This window comes from Lynx canadensis, chromosome B2 (assembly GCF_007474595.2).
Source record: "Lynx canadensis isolate LIC74 chromosome B2, mLynCan4.pri.v2, whole genome shotgun sequence".
Taxonomy (NCBI): Eukaryota; Metazoa; Chordata; class Mammalia; order Carnivora; family Felidae; genus Lynx; species Lynx canadensis.
This window is the reverse complement of record NC_044307.1, coordinates 64,170,724-64,183,917: the sequence shown is the minus strand read 5'-3', so window position 1 is coordinate 64,183,917 and position 13,194 is coordinate 64,170,724. Positions and strand designations below refer to the sequence as shown.

At 34.1% G+C, this 13,194-nt stretch overlaps 1 protein-coding gene across 1 annotated transcript in view; it reads right to left on the bottom strand.

Moving 5' to 3' along the window:
* Positions 1 to 13,194, bottom strand: part of FAM135A (family with sequence similarity 135 member A) — a 121,782-nt gene that overhangs the window by 41,272 nt on the left and 67,316 nt on the right. Inside the window, 1 exon segment of the mRNA XM_030315786.1 lies at positions 10,472 to 10,627. Within this exon segment, the coding sequence (XP_030171646.1) occupies positions 10,472 to 10,627 (156 nt within the window).

The following is a 13,194-nucleotide window of genomic DNA, read 5'->3' as shown; positions in this document are numbered from 1 at the left end:
TGCCAAAACCAATGTCAGGGAGCTTTTTCCCTGTTTTCCTCTAGGGGTTTTATAGTCTCAGGTGTTAGGTTGAAGTCTTTAGTCCATTTTGAGCTAATTTTTGTGAATGGTTTTAGGTAGGGGTCCAATTTCATTATTCTACATGTGGTTACTCGGTTTTCCCAGCACCCCTTATTGAAGACACCATTCCCCATTGAGTATAGTTGGCTCTTTTGTCAAATATAAGTTGGCTATATATGCAAAAGTTTGTTTCTAGGCTCTTGATTTGGTTCCATTTGTCTATTTGCCTATTTTTATGCCAGTACCATGCTGTTTTGATTATTCCAGCTTTGTAATATAGTCTGAAATCAGGAAATGTGAAGCCTTCAGCTTTGCTCTTCTTTCACAGTCTTGCTTTGGTTATTTAGGGTCTTTTGTGGTTCCATATAAATTTTAGAACTGTGATTTTCTATTTCCGTGAAAACTACTCTTGGAATTTCGATAAGGATTGAACTGAAACTATAGATGGATATTTAACCATATTAATTCTGATCAATGAACATGGAATATCTTTCCATTTGTGTTTCTGTCATTTTCTTTCATCAAAGTCTTGTAGTTTTCAGTAACAGATCTTATAGCTTCTGGTTAAATTTATTCCTAAGTATTTTCTTATTTTTGATGCTATTGTGAATGGGACTCTTCTCTTTATTTCTTTTTCAAGTATTTCACTGTTAGTGTACAGAATGCAACTAAGTTTTATATATTGATTTTGTATCCCAAAACTTTACTGAATTTGTTGATTAATACCAACAGTTTTTTGATGAAGTCATAAGCATTTTTTAATATATAAAATCATATCATCTGCAACCAGAAGCAATTTTACTTCCTTTTTTTTAAATGTTTATTTTGAGAGAGAGCGTGAGTGGGGGAGGGGCAGAAAGAGAGAGAGAAGGAGAGAGGGACTCCTAAGCAGGCTCCACATTGATGTCAGTGCAAAGCCAGATGTGGGGCTCAAACTCACGAACCACAAGGTCATGACCTGAGCTAAAATCAAGAGTCAGAAGCTGAAATGACAAAGCCACCGAAGCACCCCTACTTCTTCCATTCTGATTTGGATGTCTTTTATTGCTTTTTATTGTCTAATTGCTTAATGAGGACTTCAGTACTTTGTTGAATAGCAGTGATGAAAATGGGCACCCTTGTCCTGTTCATGATAGTAAAGGAAAAGGTTTCAACTTTTTACCCTTGGGTATAATGTTAGCTGTGGGCCTGTCATATTACTATTATGTTGAGGTACATTCTTTCTATATCTAGTTGAGAGTTTTTATCATAAAAGAATATTGTATTTTGCCACATACTTTTTCTGCATCTATTGAGAGGATCATGTAATTTTAATCTTTCATTCTATTAATGTGGTATGTCACATTTATTTACTTGTGTGTACTGAAGCATCCTTGCATCCCAGGGATAAATCCCATGTGATCATGGTGTATGATCCTTTTAATCTGTTCAGTTCAGTTTGCTAATATTATGTTAAGAATTTTTGCATCTACATTCATCAAGGATATTGGATTGTTGTTTACTTCTCTTGTATTCTCTTTATCTGGCTTTAGTATTAGGCTAATGTTGGCATTGTAAAAAAGTTTGGAAGTGTTCTTTTTTGATTTTTTTGGGAAGAATTTGAGAAAGATTAGCTTTAATCCTTTACATATTTGGTAGAATTCACTAGTGAAGCCATCTTTTCCTAGACTTCTCTTTGATGAGTAATTGTTGGTTAACGATTGAATCTCTTTACTCATCCAATTTGTTGGTTTATAATTGTTCATAATCCTTTGTATTTCTGTGGTTATCAGTTGCACTCTATCTTCTTTCATTTTATATTATAAATTATTTTCTCAGCCTAGCTAAAAGTGTTGAGCTTATCTTTTCCAAACAAAGAAACAAACAAACCTTGTTCTTAGTTTTGTTGATTTTTCCCATTGTTTTTTGGTCTTATTTCTGTTATAATCTTTGTTAATTCCTTCCTTCTGCTAACTTTGGGCTTAAGTTTGTTCTTTTTCTAGTTCCCTGATATGTAAATTTAGGTTATTTATTTGAGATTTTTGGCCCATTGGTTATTTAGGAGTGCTGTTTTACATCCACATATTTGTGATTTTTCCAGATTTCCTTCTGTTAATTGATTTCTAGTTTCACACTGTTGTGATTTAAAGATACTTGGTATGATTTCAATCTTTTAAAATTTGCTAAGAATCTTCCATGTACACCTGAGAAAAAAGTGTATTCTGCTGCTGTTGGATCAAGTATTTTATGTATATTTGTTAGGTACATTTGGTCTGAAGTATGGTTCAAGCCCAATGTTTCCTCATTGATTTTCTATCTGGATGATCTATCCATTGTTGAAAGTGGGGTAATGAAGTCCCCTACTATTACTGTATTGTTTTCTATTTCTCCCTTCAGATCTGTTAGTATCTGCTTAGTATATTTAGGTGCTCCAATGCTGGGTGCATATATACTTAAAATGGTTAGATCTTCTTGAAGAACTGACCTCTTTATCATTATATAATGACCTTCTTTATCTCATTTTCATTGTTTTTTAAAAAAAATTATTAATGTTGATTTACTTTTTGAGAGACAGAGACAGAGACAGAGACAGAGACAAGTGCGAGCAGGGCAGCGGCAGGGAAAGAGGGAGACACAGAATCTGAAGCAGGCTCCAGGCTCTGAGCTGTCAGCACAGAGCCCGACGCGGAGCTCCAACCCACGAACCAGGAGATCATGACCTGAGCCAAAGTTGGATGTTCAATCGACTGAGCCACCTAGTTGCCCGTCTCTTATTATCATTTTGACTTAAAGTCTATTTTGTGTGATATAAGTACAACTAACCTTAAAAAAACAAGTATAGCTATCCTTATTCTTAGGTTTCTGCTTGCATTGAATGTCTTTCTCCATTGCTTCACTTTGAGCCCATGTGTGTCCTTAAAGCTGAAGTGAGTCTCTCGTAGGCAGCATATAGTTGGTTCTTTTTTTGTCTACTCAGCCACTCTATGACTTTTGATTGGAGAATTCAATCCATTTACATTTAGAGTACTGATATGTAAGGATTAATTAATGCCATTTCAGTAGTTGTTTTCTGGCTGTTTTGTAGCTCTCTTCTTCCAGTCTTTGTTTTTCCTAACAATCCACTGATTGTAGATTACAATCTTCTCTTTTCTTGCAACTTTCAATATTATCTCTTTGATTTTGATTTTTGACAGTTTTATTATAGTGTGTTGGAGGGGATCTCCCTAGATTTAGTTGGTTTGGTGGTGACCTATGAGCTTTATGTACTTGGATATCCAAATGTCTTCCCATGTTTGGGACACTCTCAGTAATTATTTCTTCAAATAGGCTTTCTGTTCCCTTCTCCCTCTCTTTTTCTTCTGGAGCTTGAATAATTACAAATTATTACTTTTGCTGGTATCTCATAGATCAGGAAGCCTTTCTTCACTCTTTTTCATTCTTTTTTTCTTTGCTCTCCTCTGACTGGAATTTCAAGTTCCTATCTTTTATCACAGATTCTTTTTTTCTGTTTGGCTCATTCTGTCGTGAATGCTCTCTACTGCATTTATCATTTCATTCACCAAATTCTTCAGCTCCAGAATTTGCTTTTGATTTTTTTTTTTTAATGATTTCTATCTCTTTGTTAATCTTCTCATTTTGTGCACGGCTTTCTTAATCTTGTTGAATTATCTTTCTGTGTTTTCTTGTAGCTGAGTTTCCTTAAAATGGCTACTTTGAATTCTTTATTGGGTAAATTTCTGATCTCCCTGTTTTTGGGTTCGGTTACTGGAGGATTATGATCCTTTGGTGATGTCATTTTCCCCTGATGTTTCATGTTTCTTGGAGTTTTGCATTTCTACCTTAACATTTGAAGTAGCAGTCACCTCCTCCAGTATTTACTGTCTTCGGGGCAGAAATATTTCCTCAGTCTTGACAGGGATTCTGAGGTTTTCTCAGACTTTCTATGGATATACCTGCTCTATATTTCTTGCTCCCTCTTTGGCAAATTTTTTAATATTGTATTCCTTCTCTCCTTCCTGCAACGTATCAGGCTGAGTGCTGACTGCCTATCTTTTATTTCTCAAATGTGATGCCACAGCTCATTTACGGTCTCTTCCTGGCCTGCAGCTACAGATCTGCCAAAGTTTACTTTTGTCACTGCCTTCAGCAGCGCACAAAGGGAGCCAGATGCAGAGTAGAAGGGAGGGTGTGGGTGAGGCATATGGAATGGTGGAGGTACCCATGGCCAGTTGGAGGGATCCACAGCCGAGGCTGTCCAAGTAGCTCATGAACAAACTTTTAACGGAGTTTGTGATGTAGTGAGAAGTATGAGTCCCTTTAATGCTTTCTGAGAGACCCATCTGCCACTATCCCAGTCTCTTTCCACTTTACCCCCCAAGTCATGGAACTCCTGATTTAGAACTCTAGATGGGATGAGAGAGAGAGAGAGAGAGAGAGAGAGAGAGAGAGAGCGAGCGAGAGAGCAAGAGAGAGAGAGAGAGAGAGAGGAGCCACTTTGGCAATGTCCTGCACAGCTAGGGAAGCTGGGTACTCAACTCATCCATTCTTCTTTTTCTCTGCATGAAAAATCACAGGCCAAGAAGGGTTCTCTTAGACCTAAGCTGTGCTATTTTGGGCGAGGGATGATATATTTAAAGACAAGCTATTCCTCTTGCTAGAATTCTAATGCATCCAAACTTGTACTTTTTTTTTTTTGCCAATGGAATACTGGAACTTCTCTTCTGGAAATATGAACTTCTGCAAAGGTTCTCTCAACCCTGGGTAACTATCTAAATCTAATTCCCCAGGAGTTCCCAGACTGTAGCCACGAGCATCAAGAGCTGGTAAACAGGCCACTGCAGGGTCAAGACTGAAATCCTTCCGCTTATTATCCAATGCACAGGTGGGTGAGATGCCTCCAGGGTTCCTTAGTATATGGTATTAGATCCCACAGCTCCCACAGTCACTTTTGTTCATGGATAGATGCTAAATTTTTGTTGTTGTGGGTGGGACAAAAACAAAAGACATTTTATACTGCCATGATGCTGATATTACTGCCTTTCATCTTTTTATGTAATATGGGGTACTGGAATCATTCATACATAATAGTCTCTATGCTTTAATGTGAATGTGTATGGCATGTAACCACAAAATTCTACCAGTCTGGGTGACTTAATTTTCCAAGATTCAGGAAATCTGTCCTTTCTGAATCTTGATATCACATAACATGGTAGAACAAATGTTAAACTAATTCATTACATTGTTCTTATCAAGTATAGAATTACATTTCCTCTTTTTAGTCCAACTCTTTCTTTGCCTCATTATTTGCTTTCACTCCAACAAGAGATTCCATATCATACGTTCACTTCTGTAACTTAGTTCAATTGCACGGTTTCTGAATACATTATCAGACAGCCTATACACTTTATTACAGCCAATTCTGTCCCAGTACAAACAATGAATGACCTTTGGACTACTTCGGTTACTGTAGGCTTAGCAATGTATTCTCAGAATACTGATAAACTTTATGAACAAAGTTCCTATTTAACTGCATAAATGGGAATCAAAGGACATAATATACCACCATTTCCAGTTTTTGTGATATACATCAGAGCAGGGCATGACAGGGCAAGGATTATTATTCCTGGTTAAGTAACATTAGGGCACTTTCTCTCTGTGTCTTAATTACCTTTCCTTGATTCTTTTAGGAGTTAAATAGGCCATTTTTTATTATCTAGAATGGAGTGAGAAAAACGAAGCTCTAGGAAAAATTTCAGTTTATCTTTGACATTTTAGTTTTCCATAAACCCAATTTTATCTTGGCCTTCCTTCTTTGCTCCCTTTTTTCAAAGTTGCATTCATCAGCTTCTCTACTGGCTTACCTTCTTGTTCTTATTCTACCCAGGACAACCCCAACCTCATAAAATATTATGCTACAAAGTTGCCTCTGATCCTTGCTATAATTCCCTTCTCTATCTTGAGAGGCAGTATGTCAAACGGTAAGGAACACAGGCTATTGAACCATATTGCTTGGGTCTGAATCCCATCTCTGCCACTTACTACCTGGTAACAACAAATAAGACACATTTATAACCATAATGGGAGATTTTACCACACTTTTCTTGGTAGTTGATAGCACTAGCAGCCATAAATTCATGAAGAATATGAAAAATTTGAACAAAATGATCTATAAACTTAACCCAGCATATTTTACACTTAACCCAGCAATCTGATGAATACACATTCCTAGTATAAAGCAAGTCTCCAAGAATACTGAAATACTGAAATCACAGACTTTTCTAACCACAATGAAGATAAACTAGAAATCAACAACAAAAAGGCAACCAGGAAATCAATACATTTGGAAACAAAGAAACACAGCCTTGGAAATACAGGCTCTTTAGTTAGCAAGAGATGGAGATGTGGTCAGATAACCTCAGGCTGTGTGGGATTTTTATAAGGATATAAAGTAAGGACATCCAAGGAAGTGACTCTGTAGCCAAACAGCCAGTTCTTATGAAACTGAAATGCTGTTCATTGCCATTTAGCAAATAACACCTAGACTAATATCCTAGTATCACTCTAGTAGCAGTTCAGAAACCAGTGTTTGTTCTTTCCTTTTCATTTCTCCATTCTCACGTTCCTCTCTATCTCTGACACTCTCCCTGCTTTGCTTTTGATCCTTTTTACTTTCATCCCTATCTTGTAATAAATGGTTTATTAATGGCTTCTATTGTCTCATGACTTTTGTCTATGACCTTCTCTTGGTTTCTGCCACTGTTTAGTAACTGGGTCTCTTCTTTTGTGTCCCATGTTTGAATTATTCAAGACAAATGATCTGAATACTTTATTCAGTCATTCTTCTAATAGAAAATGCTCCAAATCAGCAGAGTTAATGCAGCAGCCACCTTCAAAAATGACCAGTCTTCTCTATGTTCACGCTGTAGATGACTACCTTTGGTCTAAGTGCCAACCTCTAATTCAAATTGCAGGGTCACTTGATACAAAATATGGCAATTTTTGGACAAGAACGGTCTCTGGTCCCTTATTTCAGAAGACTATGGGCAGGCACTCAATTTCTTGGATTTCTGAGCAAGGCAAAAATAACAACTGCTAAATATAGGACAACATATCTAGTGTATTCTTTAAAATGGTTTTGTTTACCTATAGTGCTTTAAATCAAAGATTTCCCAACCAAATTATTATTGGTATGCTGCATAATTTCCCATTTGGGGTAGTGTGTGTGTATAAAGTCCTATCATTGACTAGTCCTATGGAGTCCTGTCATTGACTAGTAAATTGTTTATGTTTATATCCAGAAAAAGAAGGAATAGATGTATTTATTATTTTTATAAACCATTTTATATACTAATGAGAAAAAAACTTCTAAACAACCCTGAATCAAAGAATAAACTGCTCACAAAATTTACAAAATACTGAGAACCAAAGGATAAAAAGAACATATTAAAAACTTGTACTAAAGCAGTACTTAGGGAAAAACTTATCAACTTAAATGTATAAAGCAGAAAAAAAGAAATGCTATAATCAATAAGCTAAACATCTACTTATAGAAGCTTTAAAAAGCAAAATAAACCTTTAGAAAGTAAGAGGAACTACTAAAGTCAAAAGGAAAACTAATAAAACCCAAAACAAAACACACGAGACAATTAACATCAAGTTAGTTCTTTGAAAAAACTAGTAAAATGACACTTCTGATGGAACCAGTCAAGAAAAAAAGAATAAAGGCACAAATAACTGACAACAAAAATAAAACAGAAAAACACTACAGATACTTAAGATGTTAAAAAAAATAATTGAAGGATACTATGAATTATTTGGTGCCAATAAATTAATAAATTTAGACAGAACAAACTCCTTAAAAAACGTAATTTACCAAAACTGATTGACAAAGAAATAAAATATAGTATATTTCCACTATTACTATATCACCTGAATCTAACCATAAGTAAACATAATACACATAATACAAACCCAAACTGAACAATGGTCTACAAAACTAGCCAAAACTCTTTATGAAAGACAAAGAAAATACAAGGAACTATTCCAGATTAAATGAGTCTAAAGAATTTAAATGGTCATGAAAACTGAATGCAATGTGTGATTCTGAGTTTGATCCTGGAAAAGGGGAAAAGTCAGGCAGGACATTATTAAGACAAACAATAAAATATCAAATGAGTTTTGCATTAGATATCAATATTGTATCAATATTAAATTTCATAAAGTTGATCACTGTCCTATGGTTAAGTAAGAAAGTATTTTTGTTCTTAGTCAATATGCCCTTAAGTATTTATGGATAAAAGAACATGATGCGTCTAAAAAACAAATGATCCAGGAAAAAAAAAATCCGTGTGTGTGTGTGTGTGTGTGTGTGTATAACCTATCTATAAAAAGAAGGAATGAAAAAAAAAAAAAAAAAAAGAAGGAATGATAAACATGACAAAATTGTAACTTGTGATTCTGATGAAGAGTATATAGGATTATTCTGTACTATTTTAGTAACTCTTCTGTAAATTCTCTATTATATTTTATAAGCTTTATGACTTTGCTTTTCATATTTGTCTTCAATCCACCTTAAACTGAATTTTACATAGTATTTTTTTTCCACATGAATACCTAATTGTCCCAACATCATTTATTGAAAATCTCAACTTTTCTTGAAATCTTGAGGTTTCTCTATATGTTGCTCTGGATATATTATGTCCAAGTATGGATACGTCTATATCTGGCCTTTCTCTTCTGTTCCATTTACACTAAAATTAAGACCTCTAATTTATCAAAAGACAGCACAAAGATAATGGGGAAAAAAAAAACAATGACACAAGAGAAGATTTATTTACAAAACATGTAACAAAGGCCAATACATAGAAAAGTATTCCAAATCAAGATGAAAAAGAAAGGTAATCCTATAGAAAAATGATTAAACAATTTGAACAGGTACTTTACAAACAGGAAATCTACATAGCCAATAGTCATACAAAATAGTGCTCAACCTCACAGGTCATCAGAGAAATGCAAATTAAAACTACAATGGTATCAGACTGGCAAAATTTAAAGTCTGCCAAAAATCAAGAGGTGTGGGGTGTATGTGGAATAACAAGAGCTCTCATCAAGTGTTAGTGGCAGTGAAAACTGGCACCACTTTGGAAAATAGTGTGGCATTTGCTTGTAAATAACTGACGTTATACAGATCCTATGACATAGCAATTTCCCTTACAAGTAAATAATTCAGAGAAACTATCATGCCAGGAAGTATGTACAAGAATGTTCATAGTAGCTTGGTTTGTAATAGCTACAAGTTAGGAGTAATCCAAATGTCCATCAGCAGAATGGATACACATACTGTGGGTATATGCAAATAAAATACATCACACCAATGAAAATGAACAGTTATAGCTACTGATAAAAACATGGATTAATCTCACAAACACAATCTTGAGTGAAAGAAGATATAAAAGAATATACACTGTATCATCTCATTTATATAGAATTCAATAACATAGGCTGAATAACATCACAGAATGAAACAACTTGTATTATTTAGAATGTGTACACAGATGGTAAAACTAAAAGAAGTGATGAACTCCTTATCAGAAAAGACAAGATGGTGATTATTTCTAAATGTCAGGGAGAGAAGAGAAATTGGAAAAAACACACAAGGCACTGCTGTGGTATTCTCAATTTTCTATTTCTTGGTCTGGGTGAGAGTTAAAAGGATATGTGCCTTTAATTAATTGTTAAAATGTGCATGTTTTATGTACTTTTCTAATTTTGATAATATGTTTTATAATTAAGAAAAGAAAAAGGAAGAAAAGAAAACACGGTGTTTTCAAGGACCTACTAGTAAGTAGGTCAGGAAAATTAATGTGTGTACAGAGCATACAAAGAGATAAGATTGGAAAAGTAGTCAGATGTTTCATATATCAAAGCCTCTTGATAAGCTATACAATAAAATTGTACAAAAATTTCTGCACAAGGTCCATAGTAAGCCTACAGCAAACATGTGTGTCTAGATTACTACCCCCTGACTTTCCAAGTTTGTAATACACATTCCTAAATGAGGCAAAAGGAGGAAAAGCCGGAAAAAGAGTCTAGATTAGTTTAAGATGGCTCTCTTGTTCCTGATTTCCGTTTCTAATGAGACCTGACTAATACCTGTTCTTAGGTTCCAGTGGCTAGCCTGTATCATATAGTTTTCTATTTTAGTTACACTTAGATGATTTTTCTTATTGGCAAGAGTTGTAACTGAGACAAATCATGTGATTAACTGTATTGTTTTATTATTAACTTAAGAAATCAAACAATAACACAACAGTAAATGTCTCTTTTCTAATTTATCAACATAAGGGTAAAAATCAGGTTTTTTATTCATAATGAAATTCAAAGATAATTAATACTGATCAAAATGTTCTAACATCACTTTTCTTTAACTTACCCTCAAAGTATGGTGCTCTTGTGCCAATAAAAGTCTTAGTTCTTCATGTAGTGTTATAACTTCCAGAAACTGACCCCATAAAGCCATGAGAAGGGAACAAAGTTGTGCAAGATTCATATTTATAAGTTCTGCCAGTTCATCAGGATTTTCTATTTTCTGAAATGACAAGAAAAAAACTTCACTGCTTCCTGAGACTTACTATATCTAAATATAATGTTATTGGAACATCAATACAAAGGCAAATTTTTAGTTTTAAAAAGTGTGTGTGTGTGCACGTGCTCATATGTATAGAGACCAAGTGAGCAATGGCTTTTTAAAAAAATTTGACAGTTACTACAGCAACTTAATTGATATTTCAATATCTGAGATATCTTGTTACCAAAATAATGTCAAATATAGTTTAAAATTACACATAGGATTCTAAAGAGCATGATCAACCCAAACACTAAAATCTTGAGAATTTTAAACATAAGTACAAATCATGATGAAAGTTATAGAAGTGTTAGAAGATAATGAAATCTTAAGATTTTTTCCTCCAATCTGCTAACTGAAGTACTTAGAAAATCTGCAACTCCTCAGAAAGAACAGAGATACTTTCTAAAGTACTAACTGCTTTTCCTTCATCCTAAGTTTCTAAGTTTTATTTTGCCCTTGGTAGTCCTTCTATAGTCATCAAACACTTCTTTCTCTTTTCTAACAATTCATTTACCCACTGTTTATTGAGCACATTTTAAATACTAGCGCCCACATTCCAATCTACATCAAAGATTAACAGGAGAAGCTCAGTTTAGTAAGGAAACAAAAGTGGATAACCAATTTTACTATGCTGTTATGAGGGTTCTAATAGTGGTATTAAATTGTCCCATTTATTTAAATATTCACCTAAACTCATGATAAAAGTTAAAAGTAATGAACTATACCACAAAATGCAGAATCTTCTATAAGCCATTGGATTTCTTGCGTAAGTAAAATAAGGATTTGTGAACAAAGAAAAATAAGACTATATTATACATCAGAATAATTCCTTCTCTTTTGGACAGGCATTTTTGTTATGAAGGCAAGCCTTTCTTTAATTCACGGAGGCAGCACTGTTCAGGCAGATTATATCTTGCTGGAAAAATTTGTCTTCAATTGCTAGTAACACTAGGAAATCTACCTTAAATATACAGATAGATGATGATTTCATTTCCCCATCCTAAAGAAGGTAGTAGTCTATTCCGGTTAAGATTGAAAGCCACTCTCATAGTTTCAATTATCACATACACTAATGACTGCTGAATCTTTATATCTGGACCACATCTCTCCCGAACTCTAGAGCCATCACTCACTAGATGACTATATTTGAATGTGATAAGAAATGTGTTCAAGTTCAGCATATCCTAAAGAGTACTAATTATATCTTCATGCTCCCTTTAAAAAAAAAATGTTGCTTATCACACTTAATCTTACTCAGTTTATTTTTACTTCTTTTTTTTTTTAAGTTTATTTATTTATTTTGAGAAAGAGAGAGAGAGCAAGGGAGGGGCAGAGAGAGAGGGAGAGAGAGAATCCCAAGCAGACTGTGCACTGTCAGGGCAGAGCCCAACGTGGGGCTCAAGCTTAGGAACCATGAAATCATGACCTGAGCCAAAATCAAGAGTTGGGGGCCTAACTGAGCCACCCAGGCACCCTTATTTTTACTTATTTTTGAAGTTTGCAATTCAGTAGGCTTTTCTTTTCTATCCTAGCTCAGAGAGGACATAAAACAAAAATTCAGCAAAATTTGTAAGAAGGGAAGGGATTGTGTTTTATACACTTTTGTGACTTTGGTTACTAGTACACACAGTAGTCACTCAATAAATATTTATTGAATGAATAAATGAATGAATGAATAAGGAATTACAGACTTCAGATAAGGAAAAAGCCCCCCCAAATTTATGGACAAACTCAGAAAATGCTGAAAAATTCCAGAATTCCTGAATGGAAACTAAGAGACTCAACATATAATAAATATTGATTCATCAATGTATAATAAATCTACAAATGTATTTTGCCCCAGGAAATAGTTTATAAACGTATTAGAAATGATGCTAACAAGTTTTTCATGTCTCTCTTAAGAACAAACAGAAGATTAAAGTGTACTCTAAAATAAGTTGAAACAAGCAGTCTTGTTCCAAGAATAGTGTTAAGGGAGTTTAGAAAAAGACGACTTGAATAAACATTTGACAGTAACTAAACAGCAGTGTGTAAGGCAAGCAATGCTATTCTTTGTATAATCTCCACACATGTAGAAATAATTCTCTTGGTTTTACCATAGGTTGAACAATGTAAACAACACTTTTTTTTAATCCCCTGAAAGCAAGGCTGTCTAGCTACCCTGTAATTATTAATTTTCCTTTTCAGAAATCATGGCACCAAGGTTCTTAGAGGACTTTAGTATTTTCATTATTAGGAAAGCATCCTTACAAGCATAAATAAATTACTCCTCTGGTTTACATAAATCTTTGCACTATGTCTCAAAATATAAATAATAATAAAATATTTTTATGTTAAAAAGGAAATTAGAAAAAATTTTAATAAATTGTGTTATATGTATAAATGTAGGAATACGATCTTACATTTGTATAATATTTTCTCAAATAACATCTTGTCTTTTATGGATATGTACTTTTTCATAGCAGTCATTGATCTTGTTTGATTACAAAATGCTGCTTACTTAAATATTAGACTTGGAAAACAGGTGA